The sequence below is a fragment of the Pleurodeles waltl genome, chromosome 8 (assembly GCF_031143425.1).
Source record: "Pleurodeles waltl isolate 20211129_DDA chromosome 8, aPleWal1.hap1.20221129, whole genome shotgun sequence".
NCBI lineage: Eukaryota > Metazoa > Chordata > Amphibia > Caudata > Salamandridae > Pleurodeles > Pleurodeles waltl.
Window position 1 is genome coordinate 458391548 of NC_090447.1, and position 27442 is coordinate 458418989.

General features: G+C 43.2%; 1 protein-coding gene across 1 annotated transcript in view; it reads left to right on the plus strand.

Moving 5' to 3' along the window:
* The first annotated feature begins 672 nt into the window (after positions 1-672).
* The window catches only part of PDCL3 (phosducin like 3), an 89019-nt gene continuing 62249 nt past the window's right edge, over positions 673-27442 (plus strand). Inside the window, exons 1-3 of the mRNA XM_069204402.1 lie at positions 673-969; positions 25136-25259; positions 25647-25737. Of these exons, the coding sequence (XP_069060503.1) occupies positions 964-969; positions 25136-25259; positions 25647-25737 (221 nt within the window). The 5' untranslated portion in view covers positions 673-963. The remainder of the gene's footprint in view (positions 970-25135; positions 25260-25646; positions 25738-27442) is intronic.

Here is a 27442-nt window from a genome sequence, read left to right on the forward strand (position 1 = left end):
AAATAGGCCAGAGCTAATATTAATTATATACTGATTTTTTGTTGCCTGACTGACTTGAATTACATAATTCGAGACAGTTTTACTGCTTATCTTTACTTTCCAATTCGTTATAAGCCAGAGAGTGTAAAATGAATACATATGGGCTAGCAGAGACGATAGTTTAATTGTCACGGACTATACTCCTCCATCTGTCTTTTCCGTAGCTCCTACTCATTTGCTGCACTATTGTCATTTACAAATTCAGCATGTTGCGTAGGTAAATAATGATTGTACAACTGATTCGTCCAGCATAGGAATACAAGCCTGCCACAGTATTTGAGTTAGGTTGGTAATACATTTCTTTAAATCTTTGTGACTTTATAGCCTAGTGAGCCGCACCACCCACAAACGCAATACTAGTAACCAGTTCAAACGCTAGACCAGAAGGCGTAGCTCACAGGTTCAGCATCGGAATTGTCATGTATTGTGTACATGTATTCATTGCACGTCAGGTAGGTGGGAAGCCGAATGCGCCGCCTGTGATGCTCTGCGTCTGTTGTCTACTTTAAACATGGCCGACTTAGCCCAAGAAAACTGTGCGCTCTAGTGTTCGAGCCCGGATACACACGGACGTTCTCTCTCCTTTTAGGGAAATAGGCCGAGGCATCAGGAAGCACTCGATGTCTCCACTGTATAATTCCTCCGGAAACACGAGAAGGCAAAAGGAACGTTCCTGCTCGCACCTCCTTCTCCTTCCAAGTCTTAAATATACCAGTGGGTGTGATTGTGAACCGCTTAATCTGTATTGATTTATTGGCTTCCATCCTCGGTATTTGCAGCCCAGTTGTAGGTCGTTGTGCATCGCCGCTATGACTTTCTGACTCTACACGGAAACAGTGTCTCCCAGTGTCTGTTGCAGCCCGGACCCAGAGCAGCGTGACTCCTCCAAGGGCGGGGCAGCCAGTGACACAGATTTCAGGCAGCATGCAGGTAAGAGCATGAACATACAATCCCAGGGAGTAAATATAAATTATGCACTAGGCAAAATAGTGTAGACTGACATGAGGGTGTGCTTGTGCCTAAAATCCTGCTTGACACGAGGTGACTCGGGGTCTTCTCCCAGATTTGCCATTCATTCACCAGAATTGTGTGATCGTGGGCATCTCATGTTCAAGTACCTCAAGTGATATCTTTTATATGGCAATGCAATTAGAATCGCTTATAAACCGACCAAGGTTTAATTGCAGGTAGAGGTACCGCCTCACTCAAGCATGTTCCTTACCAGTGTTGAATAGCATCTGTATCGTTATCTGCATCTTTGGGGAGAAAAAAAAAACAGCTTGACTTCTCCCTACGCTGTTATGCGTGTGCATAGTACCTTACACTGTGGCAGATGGCTAAGATTATCTTTTCTAGATCATTTATTTTCTAAGGTGCTTCTACTGTATTGTTAAGTTAAACCCGAAGGTAAACTGGACTGTGGTACCAGTTAAATCCCTTGTTTGGTGATTGGTTGAGCTGTTAGCATCAGTATCCAGGAATGGACGTTTGAAAGTGGTTCAGTGATTTACTACATAGCATTCATATGTGGCAAGACTTTCGACTTTAAAAACAAAACAAAAAAAAATGTATTTTCCCCGAAATATCCCTTTTCTGTTCTCAAATGCTGGGATGTATGGGGACGTGACTTGTATCGTTATTTATGCAGGGAAGACGCAGCTGAGAAGCACATTATTACTTGAATATAAGTAAACACCTTTACACCTTTTGTTTAGTAAGTAGGCACTGAAAGAGCAGAGGAAACTTTAAAGCTAGTGCGAAAAATAAATCATCCTAAAATTCTAAAGAAAAAATGTGGGTTATTTGCCACCCATCAGAAAATAAAGAAGTGTCTTTTTTTCCATCCATCTACCCGTGTGTGCACAAAAAATCAATGCATGATTGTCCCCTTCTTTGTAGATGCCAGTCGTCCCAGGTCATTCGAACCTTGTCAGTTTGGCCCCTGTACAGATTTAAAATTGTCAGACATCCACAAAGTCTTTCAGGGGTCTTAGTAGAACAAGTTTTTGAATTCAGAATTACTTGCGTACAGCGGCAGTTCTGAATGAAATTTATGTAGTATACACTTGTGTATGCGAAAATGTTTTAGCTTTCATCCTGCTGCACCTTTTTCTTAATTACTTTCCCCCACACTGTGGATTTAATTCTCTGTGGGCACACAAATGAGCTACATGTCTGACATTTTCAGATGCATTCACATAATTCTTACTCTCGAAAGAATGTACTTCATGTTTTAATAGGAGTAAATATCCAGCTGTTTCCCCGATGGGAATGGATCTTGAAGAAGTTTGTAGTACCTAAACTTCTTCCAGGGCATCGTCGCCCTGAAATAACCAGCCACTTTCCGCCTCTGGGAGATGGTTGACTCGGGTGTAATATCACATATGTTTTGTGAAATATCATATATGAATAAACACCAAATTAAGGTTTTGTGATTTTACCGAATAGTATTTGCTCTCTTAAGTAAAGCTGTTTGTGGTGCAAGTTCATTTTACAACACCAAATGGCTTTGTGAATCTCACCCAGAAACTCCCATGAGAGACGGCCACTGGTCTTATGACATTATGAGGCCATGGCGGTCTCCGCATAATTATGGACTTGCCACATATTCATTCATTTGCTGCATAATCTGCGTACATTTGTTTTGTTTTTTTTTACCAAAAATTGGTTCGTTTCTAGCTCAAATCGATCAAAAGTTACTAAAAACGTAGCAAGACCTGTTGTTGTGGAGTGGAAGGCTTTTTGAAAAAGTTGACTGGTCCCCTTGCCTTTGCTTATTGCCTACTTGGGTGCCAAACTGATACAAATGAGGTAAAACCTTTGCCCAGGCACCGTTAACTTGTGTAGAAATATCAAAATAAGAAAATAATGCTATCACAAAATGTGTCACATTGAACCCCATAATTTGGCTTTTCGTGCCACACAATTTAATCAACCCCGTGGCATAATTTAAACCTGATTATACTGCCATTGTGTTAGGCTTGATAACATGTTTGCCACCAACTCCCACACACAATTTTCGAAGTGAAGTTTTTACAGAAAGTGGGAGTAGACCATGTGATATCGTTATTTCGCAGCATAATGCCCCGAATCTTTGCACAATTCACTTCAATATATATCTAAGGCGGTTCGTTACCTCCTCATCCCTTGCATTATTTTTTTAGATTGTTACAGATCAACGTTTCTTGGGAGTTGCGGTTCTATAAGAGGTAGCACAATTTAATGTTTTAAGTAGATAGCCATATGATTTATAACTTCTCAACATGTTCTGTGTTGTAGAGAAGCTTCTTAAATTTTGAGAGCAAAAACATAAATAGAAACCAACTTTACAGTCACAGGTGTTGGTCAGTCTGATTTGTAGTTGGTAAATTGAAACACCAACTTTTGAGGACATCGCTGAAGAGCAACACAAGACAGCTCGTGAGAATTTACAGGTAAGCAAAAAGGGCTTATCTGTTGACTTTGAGGAGAGAAACAGGGTCACGGGGGAAACGCCCTGAAGGCCAACTCCGGAACAACAAAGTCGTGGCCAACGAAAGCAGAACTACGCTTTCCTTGACCACAACTTAGTTGTTTTGTGCCTTAACCACGTATGTGCTGAACAACGTGCATGCGTGGTTAAGGCACAAACAAGGGAGTCGGCTGATGAGGACGACGCGACGAGGCGACGACTCAGGTAAGTGGGGGCGGGGGTGGGGAGGGTTGGGGTTTTAGTTATAGGGGATGGGGTGGGGGATCGGGGTATTGTCAGTTTTAGGGACGGGGATGGGGGGTCGGGGTATTTTCAGTTTTAGGTGCGGGGTGGGGGGTTGGGGTTTTCGTTTTAGGGGCGGGGCGGAGGGGTTGGGGTATTTTCAGTTTTAGGGGTGGGGGTTGGGGTTTTAGTTTTAGGGGCGGGTTGGGGGGTCGGGGTATTTTTTGTGTTAGGGGTTGGGGTTGTTTTAGGGGCAGGGGTTGGGGTGGTTTTAGGGGTGGGGGTTGGGTAGTTTAGGGTTTAGGGATGGGGTGGGGGTTGTTTTAGGGGTGGGGTTTGGGGTGGTTTTAGGTTTTAGGGGTGGGTTGGGGGTCGGGTAAGTTTAGGGGCGGGGTGGGGGTTTGGGGTGTTTAGGTTTAGGGGCAGGGTGGGGGGCTCGGAGTAGTTTTAGGGGTGGGGGTTGGGGAACTTTAGGTTTCAGGGATGGGGTGGGGGTTGGGGTTGTTTTGGGGGTAGGGTGGGGGTCGCAGTAATTTTAGGGAGGAGGTGGGGGGTTGGGGTAGCTTTAGGGGCAAGGGTGGAGGGTTGGTGTGGTTTTGGGTGGGCAGGGGTTTGCGGTAATTTTTAGGGGTGGGGGTGGAGGGCCAGGGGGGACGCATGCAGGAACAATGCATGCCTATCACTAATGCCTTTACCAGGAATGCCTTTACAATGAAAAGTCGTTGTTAAGGCATTCGTGGTAAAGGCATTAGTGGTAACAACAAGGTTGTTGTTCCGACCTCTTTGTTCAGGCATTCGTTGTTCCGGCAGGCATCGTTCCGACATACATTCGGGTCACGGCCCTACAAGAGTACAGGCAATTGTGAAGTGCACAGGGAGAGGATTACGCACTTGCCCACATGAGTGAAAGAGATTGCATTACAAATGTATACTTCATTAGTGAGACCTCCTTTTGTATTGTATTGTATTGTAATAGTATTTATATAGCGCTTACTACCCCTGACGAGGCATCAAAACGCTTTTTGGTGAGTAGCACGCTACTCTGGAACCCAACAAGAATTAGTGATGGATTAGTATCGGGAAATATGAGTACAGTTTTAGTATTATTATGAGTTAATTTGAGCCACGGATATGAGAGTTTGTTAGTTAGATTGACTGGGGTATTGGAGGGGTGGAGGAGGAAAGAAATCCAGAAGTGTTAATTGGGAGTATGTTCCTCATTTACTCATCCCAAAGGCTTGGGATGAGTAAAGAGGGATGGAGGAGGGAAGAGTCTGTGGAAGGGTTAGGGAGATTATAGTAGGGTGAGATAAATGAGGGCAAATTTAGTAGGGTTGTTTGGGAGGTCATGGTAGTAGAGTGAGGTTTGGTGAGTTAGATGTGGAAGCGGAGGGAAGAGATTAGGCAGAGTTATTTAGGAGATGAAAGTAGTAGAATGGATTTAAGATGAGTCAGAGTGGGAATGGAGGATAGATTGATAGAGACATGACATATGATGATGGGTAGATAAGTGTGATAAGATGAGAGCAGGGATTCATAGATATCTAGTATAACAACCCACCCAGAGCCATGCAATAACCCACGAACATGCCAAGCATACACACACACATGAATACACACATATATGTACACACAATACATAATTAGAACCATGGGTAAATATACTTAGTCAAACAGGTTTAAAGAGTGTATATATTTTATTGTTATGACATAGTAGCGATACATATTTTCTAAAGAACTATGCATAACTAGAAATATACACATAATCAAAAAAAAATATTTATCAACTTAGGCATATGCAGTCCATAGTTGTTTGAATATGGTGGTTATGAAGGAAAGAGCCAACTCTTGAGTAGTTTTCTGAAGACAAGAAAGTTATCTGTGGCTCTTATAGTTGGGGGTAATGAATTCCATAGTTTGGCTGCTTGAATGGAGAAGGATGTACCACCTATAGGATTTGGATTTGTTCTGTAGGCATAATTTCTAGAACGTTAAACACATACACAGGATACCAATTGAAATGCCCTACAAGAATACTTACCACCATATATTGGTGAAAAAGATCTTTTCTGTTACCATTATTAGCCCGCTTTTCCTTGCCTCTTTACACAAACCGGAAGCAGATCATCTCAAGTTATCTTTTGTTTTGAAGAGCCCATCTTTATATGTAAAGTTATTAATGCCTCAAAAACAGCCTTAACAGGGTGGTGAATTACTCCTTGGCATATTTATGTGAAAAATACGCCTTTGGTCGATTAGAGGCCTGGAATGTCACTATCTTTCTTCATCCTGGCATCGGAAAAACAAAACACTACCTTGTTTTTAATGTGTTTTCGTTATCCTCTAGCATCTTGTAGGTAACGTAATGCGGGCATATATTTATACTGTCTGTCATGTTATTCTTGTTTTCTCAGTACGTAGCCTAGTAATTCTTGTGCAGTAAGTAATATTTGGAATGTGGTTTTGGTTAAATTTCAAGTTGGGGAAAAATACTGGAACCGCAGAGACAGTCATTTTAGAGCAAGGGTTTTCGGACGCTAAAACCACTCATGCGCAATAGTTTGAAACGTTCCTAAAATACAAATCTTTCCTCTTGTGATAGCAAGTCACACTATGCTCATCTTAAACCTGTGCAGTTTAATGTAGTGTTCTTTTGAGTCTTTGATTAATTGGTGACTGGGTAGGACAACAGAAGCCAAATTCGCACATCTGAAAACATCTAAAACAGGATGGGAAAGTGTATTCCGTTTTAATTGCTGATCATTTCCAGTGTCTTTCGTACCCACAACAGAATTCTGTAGAGTCCCTGTCAAAGGATAGGGCAATAGATGATCTGTGAATCCTTCCTAAAAGGAGACTGCTTTGCCCACACCTGTCTTTTCCGCATGACTGGGTGACTTCAGCTGCCAGGCTAAACAGCAAGTCTTTGCACCTGTTTAGCATCCATCTCCCCTCATGAATGCATTTTTTTAGTACTATGCTTAAAAAAAAAAAAAGACTCTATTTTTAGACACTCTTGTTTTAAAAGAGCCAAGGCACAGAGAGTTAAACTTATTTGGTCAGGAGCACACAGTTGGGTCAAGTGGATGAAGAAGGAATTGAAACCGGGGTGAACTATTTACACAGCCTGCTGTTCAGTTCATAGTCCAGTTATGTTTTCCATGATGTTTGTGTATAAATTAAACATATTTTGTGATTTTTTTTCTCCAAAATTTGTCTTTGTGATTTTAAAAGGGTTATCCTCCTTTCCTGATAAGCAGTGCTGGAAATGGGACAATAAAGCTCTGGGAATCCATAAATTAAGATTCAAGGTGTGGCAGAGGAGGAAGGGGGTGATGGCACGAGGGGCAGAGCTTGAAAAGCAAAATGACAGTACATTCATTTAAAAAAATGCCGCACAGAAATTAGCAACAAGGCCAAATGTGACAGTAAATCTTTTGTAGCATACTTAATTTTAATAAAGAGGTTGCCTCTTAAAATATCTTACTGGGTTAAAACACCTGCAGCAGAGATTTTTGGGCGCCCATCAGTTTTGAGGGGATTATAATAGGAGTAAGATAACGCTGGTGGTTAAGGCAGTTCTGGGTGAGTGCTGTATTTTGTCCAGTCACAGTTTTGACTCATAAATTAGAGTGTTAATGTGCCTGCTACAAAGCACATCGTGCAACATGTAGATCACAGATTTTTATGTTGTGTAGATAGGTACGTGGGCTATTGCTTTTTACCGTGAGATCATTATGTTACTTCAAATGCATAAGTTGCAATCATTCTGATGTAGCAAAGTGATACATTGGCATCAAGGAGCTGCATGAAAATTATAAGTCAAGGGGTTTCTCGATCTATTGTTGTTTCGTGATTGCAAAGAAGTGTTCTTTGGGAAGTAATCTTCTTAGTACAGACAGCCCAAAACACAGCGTTTTATATCCAGACTTTGGCCCTCATTACAACCCTGCAGATGGCGGTATTTTGGAGAAAGGTACTGCCAACAGGCTGGCGGTACCTTTCCCCAAAGTATGACATTGGCGGTTTGGCACCTTTCCCCAAAGTATGACATTGGCGGTTTGGCACAAGCCAAACCGCCAATGTACCACTCCGTCCGCCAGGGAGGTAACAGCCGCCGGGCTGGAGACTTCAGTCTCCAGCTAGGTGCCCCTCACTGTCCCACCCGTGGGATTTTGACCCCCCCTACTGCTGTGGTTTTCGTGGCTTCCATACCACCAAGAAAACCACGGCGGTAAGCACTATCAGTGCCAGGGAATTTCTTCCCTGACACTGATGAGGTCTCCCCGTCCCCCTCCCCAGAGTCCTCCCCTACCCCCAATGACATACACGCACATTCACACACCAACATACACATGCTCATACCCACATTCACCTACTCATGCATACATACATTCACACACACATCCACACACACTGACATACATACAAGCACACACGCATTCACACAACACAACATACACGTACACTCACACCCATTCATGCACACACGCATTCCGCACGCCACACACCGCATGCATGCAGACAGACACATACACCCACACACTCTACACCTCTCCCCCCCCTTGTCAGAGCACCCAACTTACCTGCTTGTAGGGTGTCCTCTGGCAGGAGACGGGATGTGGCGCTGCAGCCAGTAGAACACCACCAGGCCGTATCATGGGTCATCATACAGTCTGCAGCGGTCTACTGGCATGGCGCTGCTGCTGGCAGCAGCACCACCTTACCGCTGTCCGCCACCATGACCATAGCCTGAATTCTGCCATCCTTCTGGTGGAATTCCGTCTACGGTCATATGTCAAACTGTAGGTAGCCTCGGCGACGGTGTTTTGGCAGCCGTCGCCACGACAACAGGCGTTCATTACCGCCATTGACATAATGAGGGCCTTTGTGTTTCTCCAGATCATTTACTCTTCTTTTTTTTTTTTTTACCCTTGTTTTTATTGGCATTTTCAAAAGTATACAGCATACAGTAATATACAGTTATAAGCCTTCTTTTCATTTGTATTTTACATCTTCATCGAGTTCTATTTCACCCAATGGGACATATTACAGCATTCAGTTCTACAGGCATATAACACTGCAGTGCTAATTCGTCTGCACTTTGTGTGGTGTGCTCTCCAAAACCTGAAAGTACGAAGGATGCAGTGACCCTTACAAGACAAGGTTAGTTTTTCAATATCATAACAGTAAATTTAAACCAACCTGTGTGTTTTCCTGCAGGTCGCCTTGTTATACTGGGCTAGTAGAGCCCAAAGCGTTCCGAACCTGGACCACTAAACTTCTGCAGTGACTTATCACTGATAGGTAGGGCCCGTGATGGGGGGGGGGGTGAGGGGGGGGGGGGAGAGTGCAGGAAGGTTCAATAAATCTAGTCCCCGCCTTCCTGAGTTTTGGTCTGGTAAACAGCCACAACAAGCACATCTCCACTGTGCAAGGAAGAAAAGGCCCAATGCATCTGAAAGAGTGTCTGTCATGGTTATCCAACATGGATGGACTTCGGGACAGCTTCATACCATATGTCCATAATCTGCATCTGGGGTTGCACACTTCAGTCATGGTCTCGGTCCTCCCCCATAGATGACCAATAGCCTGTGGAGGGGTCAAGTATGTCTTGTCTGTATACTTAAATTGAATGTATGTTAGTCTGGTATTATGGGAAACTCTGCGTGGGTAAGCCAGGACCTTTTGCCATTCAGAGTCAGGGAAGTCTCCCCAACGACACCTCCCATCTCTCTCTGTAGAAGAGTGCTGCTAAAAGCTCAGTGGCCAACACAAACAATAGAGGGAGGGATAAGGGGCACCCATGTACAGTTCCCCAAAGTATCTCATATCGGGCTGAGACTGTGTCACTTGTTTTCATCCTAGTTGTGGGGTGTGCATATGGTAGTCTGACCCACTTCACCCAATCCTCACCTAATCCCATTTTGAGCATGGCTGCAAACAGAAAATCCCATCGGATGGAATTGAAGGCCTTTTCACGGTTCACCAACATCACGGCTGCCTCTGGATGGGAGCATACTTCTGGATAGTCTGATATGTTATACAGTCTATTAAGATTAAGAAAAGTGCTCCTAGCTGGGATGAACCCATTTTGGTCTGGGTGTACCAAGCCATGAATATGAGGGAGCAGCCACAGGGCTAGCACTTTGCTAAGAATTTTGAAGTCTAGATTTTTCATGGAGAGTGAGTGGAACGGAGCGGGGCAGCGTCTGCCATATTGAACATGGGCAGAGGGATCACAAGCGCATCTCTGGTGGTCTCTGGTAAAGTGCCCCCGTGCAAAGATTCTGCCTATAGCAAGTCCATATTAGAAACCAGTACACAGGAGAATGCAGCATAAAACTCCGTTGGGAGGCCATCTGGACCTAGGGTCTTACCAGATGCTATCTCTTTAATAGCTGCCTTTATCTCTAGAGCTGTCACTGGGCCTCCTATTATTCTCTTGACTTCTGGGTCCAGCTCTCTCAGAGGTATAGGGGCCAGGAACTCGTTCAACTCTCCAACAGAGACATGCTCTGGAGCACTATAACGTTTTTCATAAAATTCCCGGAAAGCCGTGTTGATGGCCCTCGGAGAGTGCTTGAGGTCTCCCCCTGTCGTTCTTATCTGCGTGATCAGTCTATTCTGTGTGTCCGTTCTAGTCAACCAAGCCAACAACCTGCCTGCTTTACCCTCTTCATCATGCACTTTTATTATATAGGTGGCAGTCTTTATAATCGAGGCAGCATTGCTGTTCAAGTGCCTTACAGTAGTTTTCCCTGTGTAATTCTTGGGCACCCTCCTCTATATCCAATTGATTATCTAGTTCATGAAACCTGGCCTTTAACTTGTTGAGTTCACTAGAGAGTTAGCTGCAGACCCTATCCCCCTAATGTTCCAGGAAATAAAAGTTATTGAATTTCTACTATTAGCCAGTTGTTCGATTGAGTATACAGGAGGCAGATATATATCACCTGTTCTCCCCACTCCACCCCCCCAGTCAGCAGACCCCACCGAGACCCCCACGACCAACAATAACAATATCCCCAACAAACTCCCCCACCCTAGGGCAGCCCAGCAACGGCTTGCTGTCCAAACTTGTAACATGAGAACATTAGTCGAAGATCACCACCTCCAGTTACTTGGCAGGGGTAATCCCCTCAAGCTTCCACCTCTTGTCCAATGCAATGCCCTTGCACTACTACCTTCAGTAAATCCCACTCCATAAGTGCAATGGATGCCAACCCCTGGCTATGTTCGAAATATTCATCAATGGCTGTCCTTAGTGAGGTGGTCAAGCAAGTATCTTCCAGCATGAAAAGGGTAAAGCCTCAACAGGGGGGTCACTGGGCAGTCTACTATAGGCTGGAACTTCAATAACAGAGGGCTATGGTCAGACAGTGTGCACCTGAGATATTCTGTATGCAGCACATGTTGTTCCAGAGTTGTGAAGCATGTGAACATATCCAGCCTGGTGTTCAAGGTAGATATGTGCAAGTATTAGGAGTATTCGGGTACTTGGTTGTGTTGTATTCTCCAGATTTCTGTCAGATCCCAGAGATGTAGCCATTGTTGAAATTCCCTTGTGACTCTACGAGCAGGCGCTTCCAACAGGAAAGGCGTAGACCGGTCTAGATCTACATCTGCTACGCAATTAAAATTGCATCCTTGTAAAAAGTCCCCTGTCCCCATGGTGGCTAGTGGGGTAGAGAGCCCGTCTATGAATTACCCTTGGTGTTGATTCGGGGCATATATACAGCCCAATGTGATTTCCCTGCCCATTAGTCTACCTTTGACCAATACATATCAACCGTCTTTATCTATCAAGGAGTGTAGACACTCAAAGGGTACGCCTGCCCTTATCCATATCAGTATCTCTCAGGAGTAAGCAGAATATGCCGTTGCATTGAGCTTACCTCGCCACCTATGGCGCAGTCGCTCTATTTCTGTGTTCTGATGTGTTTCTTGCAGCATAACTATCTGTGTGCCATGTCTCCTTAAGTATCTATGAATGATATACCGTTTAGCTGCAGACCCCATCCCCCTAATGTTCCAGGAAATAAAAGTTATTGTATTTCTACTATTAGCCAGTTGTTCGATTGAGTATACAGGAGCCAGATATATATCACCTGTTCTCCCCACTCCACCCACCCAGTCAGCAGACCCCACAGAGACCCCCATGACCAACAATAACAATTTCCCCAACAAACTCCCCCACCCAAGGGCAGCCCAGCAACGGCTTGCTGTCCAAACTTGTAACATGAGAACATTAGTCGAAGATCACCACCTCCAGTTACTTGGCAGGGGTAGTCCGATCAAATAGGGGGATGTTCTCCTGGGCTCTGATTCAGGCCAGGATGTTTCACATAGAGGCATCACAGGATCCCAAGGGATTTGAATTATTAGTACTACTACTGGCCCCCAGTGCGTCATTTTCTCCCTTCACCAGGTCACCCAAATCCAGAGCCCTGCCCAGACCCCAGCAGCCTAAAGTGCCATGCCAAAGATCAGTGCCCGTTTGACCACTCAGAGTATCTGTTGTATCAACTCCTCAGACGTCTGAGGAGTTACCTTAGGCATAGCATCCCCGGTGGAGTTTGAGGCCTCCGATCCCAAGGTGTTCTAGCCGTGCTCCGAGGTCATGGCTATTTCCCTTTCAGTCTTTTGTGTTAGCTCTATTTCTGCCACTGCTTGTAGTGCTGCTGCTTTTTCTCGTTCAGTCTGCAGGACTTCTCGTTGTCTCTTCCGGTCCTCTTTCTTGGGTGTCTTCGGGTGCCCATGGCTCCATGTCCAGGCCTTGGAAGTCATACACCCTCCTTACATGCCTCCACCCATGTCCATACCTCCTCCAGGGTATTGCAAAAGTTAGTGGCTCCGTCAAGAGTGATCCGTAACATCACCGGGAACATCAGCGAATATTGTATGCCCTCCTCACTGAGGGCTTTCTTAACCTCCTGATAGGACGCTTGGTGGGACTGCACCTTTGCCGTGAAGTCTGGGAATACTAGAACTTTGCTGTTGTCTATCCTAAAGGGGCCGTTGTCTCGTGCTTTTTGGAGTATAATGTCTCTATCCCTGAAGTGCAGTAATCTTGCCACCACAGGTGGCAGCAGGCATCCCAGCAGGCTCGCCGGCACCCTACGAGCCCTCTCCAGGATAAAGAACGAAGTAAGGCAGTCTGGGGCCACACCTGTCCGGAGCCAGTTTTCCAAGAAAGTAATCATGTCTGGTTCTTCCGCCCCCTCGGGGAACTCCAGTCCCGAATGTTGTTGCATCAGTTATGCCCTTCTGTATCTTCTGCTCTGTTTTCTAAAATTCTCACCCTTTCAGTAAGGTCTTGGACATTGCGGGATAGTACTTAGTGTTCAGGTTTAATGTCTTCGATTGTGGATTCAACCCTTTAACACGATCTGCCAATTTTTGGTGCTCTGCTCCCAACAGTCTCAATCCTACAGATATCACTCTTATACCCTGCTGCGATGTGGATTTAGTATCTGGTATTGCGGCCAGGACTTTGTCAAAATGCGAGTGGATGGGACCTTTAGAGGGGTCGTCGTTGCCTACCTCACCTAGTAGGGGCAGGGTGCCAAGAGCAGTAGTTTATGTCTTGCCTTGCCCATTGTAGACTTTTGGGGTTCCCCAATTGCCTGCGTAAGCCTTGTCAGCACTACTTTCTGGTTCGGAGTAGGTTCCCACCTGGCAGGGTGTTTATGGATGTATATTGGGTGTTACCTTGCAGTTAGGCATCCAGTAGGATCCTCAAGGGATGGTAGGGTACACTTCCTCCCCCTTCTTCTTAGTCAGGGGAAGACCGCTTTCTAGCGGTTCCAAGGCAGCAACATCCCTTTGTATTAAACAGTGTTATTCTTTAAGTGGTCGTGATCGTTTTGTAGGGGGTTGCAATGTTTATTAATGAACCTTAATTGGGCCTTGTAATCTTCAGATCTCTGCTTGTGAAAATGATACATGTTTCGCACCTGGAGCTTTTAAACAGTTCAACCCATTATTGTTTTCCTTTTTCTTTTTGGGGGGGAGGCCCACGCATAGGGCGGGGGAGGATTCATTTCATATTGGTGCGTCTTAGCCCCCATGCGCCCAAACTGCAGACGGAGTTCCTGTGTCTCCTCTCAACAGGCCCCGGGCAGGCCACGAGCCACTAGCATTCAGATCCACCCCCTGCCTCCAGCAACACTCGTCCAGCTCACTCAGCGCTCAGCTCTTTGGATGCCGGCTGCTCAAGGCTCGACCGACTCACCTCTTCTTCTGGGCCGGCACCACCCAGCAAATTTGGGTGCGTCTCTCCGGCCTGCACCGTAGGCCCATCTCAGCCCACCTGCCCGGTGAGGTCCGAGGCAGCCAGGCGTTGGGTGCCGCCCTGCACCCCCAGTCTCCCCAGAGCGCTGTCACGAAAGCACCAGCACAGCACCTTCACTGTGGACCCCTCAGGGTGAGTTGCATCTCCTGCAGCTGCGCTGTCTGCCGTCCTCCGCACCCGCCACAGTGTTGACAGATTGGGCTAGATCAGGCACAATTAGGCAATATTTTTTCCAGTTGTGCAGGAAAAATTGGTTTGTGCGGGTTGCACGCTTCAAGAATGAGAGAAGAAATACAGTTTGCAAGAGCAGAAATTCTGCGCTTACCACTTCTGTAAGACTGTCCAGCCACAAATATCCATCTACTGCTCCATCTACTCATCTCTTCAATAAAGTAGCAAAATTGGGCTACTTTGGGCTACTTTTTCGTTGGCTTTGGGCTAGAGAATGCTCTAAAAATCTGGCAACACTGACCCGCCATCTTGCAGCCGTGCCAGGCCTCCGTCCATTGTGTTCCACCTCTGCTCCAGCCGTCTGAAATCACCAGCCCCTGTGGTGGGTGGTGAGGGGCGGGGGTTGTGATTAACCGCCATTCACTGTGGGTCAGTTTATAATTTAGCCCTAATATGGATTAACAGGATAATATCGGGCCGACGCAGAGCGACCGATTTATACGTCCACCATCTTCGCGTCCTAGCCACACCTCCAGACCATTCACTCTTAACATATAATGTCAACAAGTACGCACGATCTGTGATTTTTTTTTTTTTTACACCTTAGAACACTCTTTGTCTTACGTAACATTTCATGTACATTGATTTACACAGTTATGATTTATTGGGTCTGTTTGGATGTAAAACATTCTGACACCCTACATTGGGATGAGTAGATCTAGTAAAGAATTACATGAAAAAAATTGTAGGTGGCATTGAAATCATTATTTGTGTAATTACTCATACACGCATATTCATCTGGCATTCTTACAGTGCATGCCCATCTCTTACAAAGAGGGGTTGAACAAACTGAAAATCGTGCCTCTGAGTCATAGTTAATTTAAAGTACTTATAAAGTGATAAGCGGTGTTCTTTGCATTAGTACTGTTAAGCTCGAGGTGACTCCTGGTCCGAATGATTCCTCAGTGGAAGAAGGGCTGATGGCCCCTTTGATCAGACCTTTTTTGGGCCCAGCTGGAAGATTAAACAAGAAAGCCCCTTCATCGCCTGTAGGTTGCTACTCTAAAATGGAAAGCAGACAATGTGTGGGTGCTTATGAATTGTGTCCTGGTGTTAGGAAATTACACCAGGGCAACTTCATCATATTTCTCTGGGTCGGCCAGATCCCATATCCGGTCCAGAAATGGCTTAGAGAACTGGGATCCAGCAGGACCACCTACTTTCCAGCACTGTCGATAATTTGATCAAGATGAACCCCTCTTCCTGACCCTATTATATTTCATCCTGCATTAATCAGTGAAAACAGACGAGATTGTGAGGCACGTTAGTCAAATACTACCGGGGGGAGGGTGGGCTTAATATGCCGATGCAGTGCACCAAGGGAGAAGGGACTTATGGCCATTGGAGAAAAATTAGGAGATCTCTGACCCAGGGTTCACTTCCTGCTCCGAGACTTCACAATGCCAACATCTCTGGTGGGGGGGAAATAGTAATATTCATTAGAGAGTGTAGAGACAGATGGTAAACTCTTGATGAAATCAGTACAGTTAATGGAGGATTGAGACATCGCTGCTAAATCTGTGGTTGTAGTGTGATCAAGCTTACATTTGTTTTAGTAATTTATGAAGGATTCCCTATCTGCAAAACTGGATATGCAACCTGATGCTTATGTGGTTTTCCGGCAAACAGTAAATATTTGCTTCACCAAGAGCACTTCACTGTCTTAATTTTATTATTTGATTTTACTCAAAATAAATTAATTTGGATACACCTAGAATCCTTTGCAAAGAGTGATGGTGTGTGAATTTATTGATTAATCCAATAAGGCTTATGTAACTGCACAATAAAAAATAAATCATTTATTCACACTGGTAACATCTATGTATACTTCCCTTTCTAATGAATCCCACATGACAACTGTTCATGTTTGTTCTTACAGCACTTCTGAGCATTCGAAAATTGTTTTCAAGTTTATTGTCCTAACAATCTTAAATAAGTCCCTGCTTTTTCTAAGTCAAAACACATTTGCGGAATCGACCCATGAGAAACGTCAGTGTACGCAATGTTATTTATATACTGTAAAAAAAAATAGTCGCCATTAGCAAGACATGTCCACCTGCTCCTTATTAGGAGATTTTAACTGTAAGTGAAGCGATCTCAGAAGGTATGCTTATGCAAATTTATAATGATAAGTTCCCAATTTGGCTTCAGCCATTTCAGAGATGGGTTCAGAATAATTTAATCACTCAAAAGTCGTGTGAAAATGTTGAACTCTGAGTTCTTGATTAATTCCTGATGCAAGTCATCCTGTTTAAGGCTACTTAGTGTGGTGTATCAGCCCTGCTTCTTTAGCTTGAATAGGCTAGAAGGTGGGCTAATGATGAGAATTCTAAATATTAAGGTAAGTAACAAGCATTGGCAAAGTGAAGGGTACAGCTTTTGTGCTGTTAGCTTTTCCAATGCCTGTTTGTGTAAGGGAGAGTGAATGCAGACAAAAGCGTCTGAAAGATCAGTGCTAAAAAAAACGGCATCAGCAGTCAGTAGGTCTTCCCCGTGACACTGGATTGCAGACCTAATGGATTTGCCAATGCTTTTTCCCTTACATGTTGCATTTACACTTGCATGGTGGCCTTCTCGAAACTATTTGTCTTGAAGGATAAGAAAACTCATTCCAAGATGCCACCTTGAAAAGTTTGAAAAAGCGTTCCATTATGTCCCTCCCTCGCATTGCGGCTCCAGGATTCTGTTCCTGTGTGGTTTGGTCATTGGTAAAATACCTAAAAAAGTTGATGTGGGGCCGAATATTCCTGTACCCTTACTAAAAGCAAAGATCATTTTTTTTATTGTCCACTTTAAACGGCGGTTGTTCAGGTTGGCAAACAGTCGCCTCACAAGTAAGAATTGTGACGCAGAAGAGCAGGACTCCGAGTAATGGCGATTGCCAATATGTAGCTGAAACATTTTATTTTAAACTCGACGCTTTTGAATAGGGAGAACAAGTCCGTTCGGTGGTTTTATTTCCACCTGGCCTTGCATTGAATGCCCTTGTACAGAAGAACAAGCTGCTGCCAAGTGTATCCGTCGGCTCAGAAACAGTAGCCGCCTCTCAGGATGGATCCTGCCTTCCTTTTAATTGGTTGGTCTCTCAGGGGTCTTTCTCACCCTGGAATTATCAGAAGCATGTGGTCGTCGTTCGGCGGATTGCAATAATGAATGTCAAAGGCACTTTGGCGTCTTGCTGATGGCTGCTCCACTTAACTGATGGATAGTGGTCATTAAATAGGACCGAGCTTCAAAATTTCTCTCCCACAGGAGCAACATCTTGATTCATTTGACTGTGGGGGTCTTCGTCGGAGCCTCTCCTGACCACTCATTATCCGGATTTAATTATAGCAGGATGGCCAGTAGATTCAGTTTACAATAAAACACCCTGTCATCCGTGCTCTGCAGCAAAGGTCAGGCTGGCTTGTGTTGTAGTAGGCTCTCATTTTGGGGTTGTGTAGTTTCACTCGATTGCATTGTTGTAAGTCTGGGCGCATTCTGTTGTTATGCTGAGTCAGAAAACTAAGTCTGTGAACGAGGGGGCTTTAGTATCTGTATGTTGGCTGTTGGCAAAGTTAGTTGCTTTAGCTTTTGCTCATCTCAGTACTGGTAGCTGTATACTATTTTAGAACATTTCTAAAATAAATTAATATTTTGTTTGCCTGGCGTTTTTATCTAATAATTACTTTTTTTCGGATTTATCCTAAAGTTTGGTTGTACTTCTGTCATCTGTTGCTTTCAAATCCATCCACTGGGATGCTAGTAGAACTTATACGGGGTAGGCCGGGTGTCTGTTTTAAAAATGCATCATTGTGCAGTGTGGAGCCATTACACCCCTGTACACTTCTCCTAACCCTCCATTTCTAATCTAAAAACATGCAGAGGTGTTTCAAGCGATTGAAGAAGAAGTGAATCCTATTTGGATAAGGACCACATATTACTCCGGTGAAAATTATTAGGCTACAATTACATAATATCTGCATCAATGTTAGTATTTCTGTTACATAGTTCAGTTACAAGACAGAGAGGCATGTAAAATGAATGCTGGACCTAGAGCAAATTTGCAAGTCAGTCCAAGCTGCTAGTTACACCCCCTTTTTTCGGACAGGTGTTTTAGATCTGAATCTAACAGTTGGATAAATGTTTCAGTGCGAAAATCTTTATTTGCACATGGAGTAGTTCTTGTTCATCCGCGGTAACCGTGGATCATTCAGCATGGAAAAGTTCACAAGAGTAAAGCAAATTGTTAAGAATTTTATGGTGGTGTTAAAGGAATTAACACAAATTGGAGGTAATGGAATATATTAGAGCAATTGCGAGATCTAGAATAGCCCAGAATAATTGTCTGGTGATCTGAAATAATCCATATATATCAGCACAACCATTTGCAAATGGTGCAAGGTGTTTGTGGTGTTGTATCTGGTGTTGACGCATTTCAGCGCTCTGATGATTATACAGAGCCTCCATCAAAGACGGTCACATCGCACTGTTTACAGAAATCTTTTACCTTGACATTGTTTGGTGAATTGTACTATATAATTCTAAACAGCTTTCATACCATAAGCCAGCGAGGACTTATTTGCTTGTCTTCTATAATCATGGTTGCTTCCGGTCTTGTATGGGAAATGTCCATAGTTGAACAAAAGGTAACAGATTTTTGTTTTTGGAAGATGACTGTATGTAATGAGTCAGAGTACCAGTGGGCAGCAAATCAAAAACTGGCACCAGGTGGCGGGTCGGTTAATAGCTTTCCATTTCTTATATTGTGAGAGTTTTTATCATTTTTCTTCAAAATTTTGCTTTTCACTCAGTCATGCAGGAATTGGTGTGTCCCTTTCTACACTGAGCAAGTGCGGCTAAAAAGATAGAGGTATTCTGTCACTTCATGCTTATTGTACTACGATGCCTAACGATCTGGATATCAGTAGCTACTTGTAATTTTCTCTCACCATCCGGAGCTTTAAATGGAATGACGGGAGAGTTGCAAGTGTTTTAAAGAACATGACCTGAGTGTTCACTGTAAAAGTAACTTTATCAAGCGCAGGGTTTCTCAAACTGTGACATGATCCTATTTTCTAGCAACAATACTGGTCATCAACCAGCCAAAGAAGCATTTTGTTACCTGAGTTTGAATATCAATTTGAAAAAAAGTGTATAATTTCTTTGGAAATGTAATGTCTGGTTAAAACTAGATTACAGTTGGTGGGATTGTATGAGGAGAGAAGTGGGGACATCTAATTGGGCCATTTTTTACTTTACATGTTTACATTATATAGTTTGCAGCACATAGAACATTTTGCCCAGAATCATGTTTTGTATGGTGAACTGCAAAGCTGTGATTTCTGCACACTTGCTGTAATATGACAATATTCTGCCTTTCCTACATTATCACAAAGGAAGCAGACAAAGTAGTAACAAAGCTCTCCCTGCCTGGATCTCTTCTAAAACTCAATTGTAGCTTATCATTATTTGAACTGTCTGCAGTGCATCCCACAAGGATACAAGCATGTGGATGTTTTTTAATTTTCAACGAGCCTTTTCCTCCATTCTTGAACATAATTAGTTTAAATGAGAAATGTTTCAAGTATTTCATGCATACTTTAATAGGTTAATATTTAATTTAGAAATGCAGCTTTAATACCATTACATTTGAAATGCTTTGTCCCATTCACTTGTATTAACTACCAAAGCAAACTTCACCCAAACATACTCCAGTTTGTAGAGGAATATTCTGTCCCTACCCTCATTTCCAAACTCACACCATCACATTGTTGTTCTTAATTCATTCATTCAATCAATCAATCATTTCTAGAGTGCACTACTCACCCATAGGGTCTCAAGGCACTGGGAAAGGTCCTCGGAGATCATTTGAAGAGCCAGGTCTTGAGGTCCTTCTTGAACTAAGGCAGCGATGGCGACTGTCTGAGGTGGTAAGGTGTTCCAACCTTTAGCTGCCAGGTATGAGAATGATCTTCCTCCAGCTGCGGACTTCTTTATGTGGGGTACGTTGGCGAGCAACTGTTGGGACGAGCGGAGAGGTCTGGAAGGGGAGTACCAGGTGATGCAGTGGTTGAGATAGATGGGTCAGCTTTTGTGGAGGCCTCTCTGGGCATGTATGACGAGTTTGAAGTTGATCCTCTTCTCAACAGTGAGCCAGTGGAGATTCTTCAGGTGTTCTGTGATGTGTTCTCAGCAGGGGATGTGAAGGACGAGTCTGGTGGCGACGTTCCTAATTTTGTTTACGTTCTTGAAAGTTCCAGCATAGAGGGCATTGCACTAGTCGAGTTTGCTTGTTCTTAGGGTTTGTGTTACGGTTTTCTGGCAGTCGGTTGGTATCCCTCTGAAAATCTTTCGGAGTAGTAGGAGGGTGTGGTAGCAGGTGAAGGCGACGAAGTTGACCTGCTTGGTCATGGTGAGAATTGAGTTGAGGATAACGCTGAGGTTTCTAACGTGGCCTGTATGGGTAGTAAGTGCTACATCTGCACCCTGTGCTCATTCAGGGCTTCTTGGTATGATCTCGAATAGTTGCTTTCCTGCCATAACACCAAAGCCCTTTTGTCTGACGTGAACAAAAAACAAATGACTTTTCATTATTTATCTGAACTTGAATAACCATTTTCCAGTGACGTTTACCTGGATTTTTGACACGACTAAAGAAAATATTCAGATGCATTTTGAAAGATACGATGCACTCCAGGCTCAGTTTGTTTGAAATATTGTACCCCTCTAATATTAATAATATATATTCCAAGAGTGCACAGCGGTGGTTTAAAAAGGCCATTGTTCGCACCCACCACAAAAATAATTGTAGATAATTTCTTTAGGAATAGGATAGATAGACACAGTACCGACCCACTATTCCATTCCATTGAAATACACCACTGCAACAAACCAGGTGTGTGTCACTGCAAGTTGAAAATACATGCACATTGTGCAGCCAAAACTCATCAAAGCGCCACAACATGATATAGGTGCTGAAAAGTTACATCTTTAGAGTGCAAGAAAACTGTTTTTGTTTGATTATCCAGTATTCTCAATGTCATGCACTTGGACAGTTTCACATTTCTAATAGAAATAAAAACAATGGAGAAGCAGTGGTTTAAGGCAAATTTTCCCTGAGTTTGAAAAAGCTAACTACTCACCATGTGAGTATTATTCAGCATGAGTCTTTATATGCTCCTACTTCTGTTCCACCACTTCCTTAGTGTAACATAAACCCTGCTGCAAATATTCTTTTTTTTTGGAAGAAATTGTCATATCTGGCTCAAGTCATTTACCCCCCCAAAAAAATTGTTACTGGGTGACCAGTGCATGGGGAGACATCTCAAATAATAAACATGGAACAGAAATCAGTGACAACCTTAAATATCCCCAATCCAACGAACAGAGGGCCCACTGCAGTTTGTGTTTACTTATGGGCTGGTCAAGTCAGAGACTGTTGTTAAACCCAACGTTTGGTTGCATCAGTCACTGTTCACGTTAACTGTTAGTTACAAACTTACCACGATCAAAAGTACGAATCCAGAAAATCCAATTCAGTATATCCCTCACTACGCTGTTGCATCCCATGATGAGGCAAGCAAAAAAAAACAGCTGATGGATGGAATGCTGAACAATGCAAACATTCACCCCAGATCACAAAGAGCTGGGTTTAATTCATCGTTTTTTGCCCACCACGTCGCCACAGTTGGGACCCAGCCACATCCATATCAGTCATGACCCTGTTCCCCAACCGGACAGCCCAGCCCAAACTGCCAGGCCATGTCCTCCCTGGACTGGAATAGAGTATACTGGGACCGGTTTCAGGGTATCGCCCCTCATAAGCCAGAATAGCTTGAATCCTGTGTCACAGTGAGCACGGGACCCACGTCTGGGCATACCCTTCCCACTTAGGGCTGCAAAAGCAAAAAGAAAAGATGATAGACGGAATGTTGAACAATGCAAACATCCATCCCCAGTCACAGAGATCTGGGATTTAATCCATTGTCTTTTTGCCCACCATGCCACCCCAGCATAGACCCAGCCATATGGGAATCAGGCCTGACCCAGTTCCCCATGGGAACAGTCCAGCCCGAACTGCCAGGCCAGGTCCTCCCTGAACCATGTCCACTTCAACCTTATTGTTTCCCTCTTCTATGCTCTCCTCTAAATTCTGAGTCGAGCATTAACAGAAGTGTATCCACCACATGAACTCACCATAGTTCTTCCATCCTGCTATAAGCTAATCATGTGGATCCAGGGTATTTTACTAGTCTCTATTTCATTAACTTTTTGATTTGTTTTTTTCACCACTTGGGGTCAAGCTCCTTTTCCCTTTATCAGGAACCAATTCGGCAGAGTGGGTACCATTAAGGGAGTCTGTTTTCTGTGCACCTGCTATGTTGCCACCTAAATATAGTAAATTATGATTTGTTTGCACCTGTGTGACTATCTTGCATTCAATCCTAAAATCACATTTCTAAATAGAAATTACTGTTAATTATGCAGTAGTCCTAGCACTTGCAAATGTTATTCACAATAGGACTTTGTCGGTCTCTTTCAATCTGAGAACATCTTCTAGTTACAAAATCATTCTTACCATAAGGGTAGAAAGATAAATCTGTTTCCTTTTGCCAATTAAGGTTTCACAGACATGATTTTGCTTCATGCCAGTTTCCTTCTGTAAGCAGCCATTCCAGTAGCTGAATTTCGTTTGAGTACTTCCTTAGAAGCGGTATTGTTTTAGAAGTCCGAGCCAGTGATTCTTATCCTTTTGATTTCTGTGGAACCCCACTTAAACATTACTGGAACCATAGGACTCCCACTGAATCATTATTGGAATCCGAGATCCCCCACTGTGTCATTAGTGGGAGCCAGGATCCAAGCATAAGCATTTCTGATGATTTGGACCACAAACTAATCCACAAAAATAAGCATTCATCAAACAAAACACAATGATTAAATATGTTATTTAATGCTCAAGCAAATGTAAAAAGATATAAAAAATAATTTTAATGGCAAGGTTGGAGCTTTTCTAAATTCAGTTGAGACCACTCATTGCCCTTACTGAATTCTGTTTGATGCACTTCCACTGCTCTTATGAATCAATCTGAGGATACTAAGTCTATTTTCAACCTAAAATTTCAAATTCATTCACAGTTACATAGCATTTTAAAGTGCTCAATTCTACATTTACTTCAAGCCTCGGGAAATCTAACTTCCCATTCACTATGACGAGTCTGATTTATCAGTTTGGGCTATTTTTAGGGCTTACTGGCCTATTCTGGTGAGATAGCTTGAGCTGCCAAAGCACAGGTGTTCTCTTCATTCAGAAAGTGAATGAACAGTCAACAGCTCTGTGTTTTTACCTTGTCACATTTGCTGTGTGTTCAGAGACAGAGGGCAAATGTCAGTTTATGCCTTCTTACAATTTGCTGCTTATTTTAACCTGGAGATTGGTGTTCACCTTTCTTTGCCTGACTGCAAAGTTAGAGGATTTTGTAAAGTGAACTGTTGCTGGGCATACAACAGTTAAATAGCCTGTAAATGAACTGTACAGATACTTTAAAATGTATTTCAGTAGTTTCTTGTAATTCGGAAGCAAGTTGGGAAAACAAGATTTGAATAGGATCAAAACAAATCAGAATGTTTCACTTGGTGATGTGCAAATGAAAACATTTGCTGAAACCCGATTAATACACATTATGGTTTATATGCTGTGTAGTTTTATCAGTAAAACTGCATATAAGGGGGGACGATTATGGCTATTTCAGTGGAAAATGCAGGCCTGTAAATGACAGTGTGCTGCCACATATTGCTTTACTTATAGATTTATTAAAAGTGAGAGTTTTAAGATATGAACTGATACACATTCATACCCTTGCCCTGATTACAATGCTATTAGTGCACTAAGAGATAAGTAAGGGGTCTTGTCTACCCTATATTTGAGGTATTTATTATGCATGGACCAAATGTAAAGTCTGTTGAATCAAATAAAAGAGTTTTTTTGTACAACAGGTATGCTGAACTCACATATTTGAAGGTGCTCTCATATGTGATAATGAAGAAAAAGGATACTTGGTGAATAAAATATTTGCCTAGGATGGGTCAAGCAAATTACAGTTAGGTTGAATAGATAATTAAAGTCACTAGACCTGCAGGTAACATTTGTGATTTTTTTTTTTTTAGGCCTGCACTTTATCAATCTGGTAATATTCCACTTCTAAGCAGTCACAGCCCCCCCGAGGTCCCCGGGTCACAGGTTAAGAAACACTGGTGTAAACCATACCATGCACTGCCTTAACCATTTTCTAGAGTTCCTTGAAGCCCTGCATTTTTGCAGGAAGGATACAATTCATGAAACGTAGTGGTCCTGTGAAGGGTAACCAAGCCTAGTAGTGGTCCTTTGAGGGTAACAGGGCCTATGTCTAGCCTGAGGTGCATGGATTGGTAGCCAAATCCAGGCCGTGCCATCTGTCTCCAGATCTGACAAATGCTTATCTCCAGGTTTCTTGGTTAGTTCAATGTGTGCAACGTTGAAATGGAACTGTTCGCAGTAGAGCAAGAGGGCAGTTTTCTCCTTTTGCCACTGGATATTCAATATGATACTCTTCCCTTCTTTTCTCTAAGGAGATTTGAGCCACTGGTACAGAGAAGGAAGTTCAACAGTTTAGGAAACTGAAAAGAGGAGAATAAATTAAAATACAAAAAACAGTAAAAAAATGGGCATGATATGATCACTATTATCAAAGATAGAGTTGAGCTTTCCATGTCCTCTTAAACAGTGAGGGGAGTAATGATAGCACTTTGACGCAAGACACTTGCCTAAGTACTTATGCAAGTCTTCAGCTGGCAAAACATTTCTGCAATGCAGTTGTTCTAATAGCTGATCTGAAAACATTTTCTGTTTCTAGGACCCCAATGCAGACACCGAGTGGAATGATATCCTCCGCAGAAAAGGGATCCTCCCTCCGAAGGAGAAGCCTAATGATGAAGCAGAAGAAGAGGCGGAGCAGATATTGCAGCAGCAGTCAGTGGGTGAGCACAGATGGAAGCCAGATTGAACACTTGAGCTCAAACTTTAATGTTTCGATTCTTGTCTGTGCAAATGTCGTTTTTTATTGCAAAAGTGTGGGGTCTTTGCTTGCTGCCAGAAGGTGCTTAATCATTTGCAAAGACTGTCATTAGTAAATTCAAAAAGTTTTTTTTTCTCCTGAAAATATTAAAGGAGTAGAACCCAACTTCAGCGAGAAGGAATTTTAAAGATATTTGTTAAGTGTTTTTTCGTAATCAGCAGTGCAGTCAGATAGCAAACCAATGCTGTAAATTATTCTGCAGGCAGTTTTTTTTTTAAAGAAAAAGCTAATACTGCTTTTGAAGGACTGTTTGCTAATTGATGATTTACTGTGTTGTAATACATTGCAGTGAAAACGTATGAGGATATGACGTTGGAGGAGCTGGATGAGAATGAAGATGAGTTTGGGGAGGAAGATGAGCATGCCATCGAACTTTACAGGTAGGAAAAACTTTTCCATAAGTCCATCTTTTCTGAGTAGTATGATGCAATTTTAGTTTTTGATGACAAGTCACATACTTGCTTTTGTTCTGCCATCTGGACTGATTCGACATACTATTTCTGTGTGGATGAAGTGCAGTCTGAAACATCAAAAAGAACAGATAGCCTATGTGCTTTGTCATCACTACTTACTACGAAGAGCTACAATGTCAGTAGCATCCCACCTTCATTCTTATAGAAAAAAAAACACCCCTGCCATATGTTGTTTGTGATACAGGTGTCTGGCTAGGCACTGCTTTTTTTTGTGGGAAATGATCTCTGTGGTTGAAGAAAAAAAAGGTACCAACATTAATGTTAAATAAGCAAAGATTATGCCTTCCCTCTAGCTTTCCTTGCTTACTTCCATTGCACAGCCTGTCCTTCAGACCTGTTGGAAATGGCCCTCTCTATAGGGTCACCCCCTAACATTTTGCCTTCCTCCTCCTACTTATTGCTGGATTTTTGTTCGTTGGCCTTAGAACTCTGTGCTCTCGACTACTGCTAACCAGTGCTAAAGTGCTTGTGCTCAGTCTCCTAAACGTGGTTTGATTGGCTTATACCGGATTGACATATTTAATTTACATTTAAGTCCCTTGGAAAGTGGAATGCCATATACCCAGGGCCTGTAGGTTAAATGCTACCAGTGGGCATTCAGCACTTATTGTGCCATCCACTTGAGTAGCACCTTAAAACGTGTCCTTTGCCTGCCATTGCAGCCTGAAGGCAGTGTCCCACTGCCATGTCGACTTGGCATTTAAAACTCCTTGCCAAGCCTTAACCGCCCATTTATTACATAAAGGTCACCCCTAAGGTAGCCCATAGGGCTGTGTGCTGTGTAATTAAAAGGTATGACATGTACGATTAAGTTTTATGTGTCCTAGTAGTGAAAAACTCCCAAATTCGTCTTTTCACTACTGTGAGGCCTACCCTCCCACAGGATAAAATTGGGGATTCCTTATTCGATTTAATAAGCTGTAACTCTTAAGCCAGAAGTTGGTATCTATGAGCTTGTAGTGATACACCCGCTTTAATGATAAAGTCGGATTTATCATTACAAGTTTGAAAATGCCACTGTTAGCAACTTGACATTTACCTTCCCTTAGCCCTTTGTGCCTATAGCCTGCCTTAGTTCACATGACTGGTGTAATTGTCTAGGGTGAATTCTCAAAGTCTCAGCTGGTAGTTACACAATAGTAGAAATAGCAGAGCCTGAATGGGCCATTAACTGACTTGATGGGGACGGGGCTAAGCACAGCGCCACTCGCACCTGAATAGGCTGAGCTCTGCTGCCACACAATATGTTTAACGATCCAGTATTGTGAGCACAGCCAGCTAGGAACCAGGACACAGGAGGCAGGAAACTCCTGGAACTTCAAGGAAATCGTTCTAGAAACATCTCCCAACTTCCAAGAGCATGGCACCAGGGTATAAAATTAGGGCTCTCATACCTACTCTTAATTTCACTACTGGATCTGCGGAAGGACTCAAAGGACTGCCTGCTGCTGTGACCCGCTGTGCACTCTACCAGACTGCTTCAGTACCTGGAAGGACGTTTTGCTGCCTGAAGCCTGCATTGAACCTTCAGAGGTCAGCCCAGTTGTGGAGCCCTACATCTTCACCTGCTCCCAGAGGTTGTGTGATGGAATCACGCATACCATTACCATGC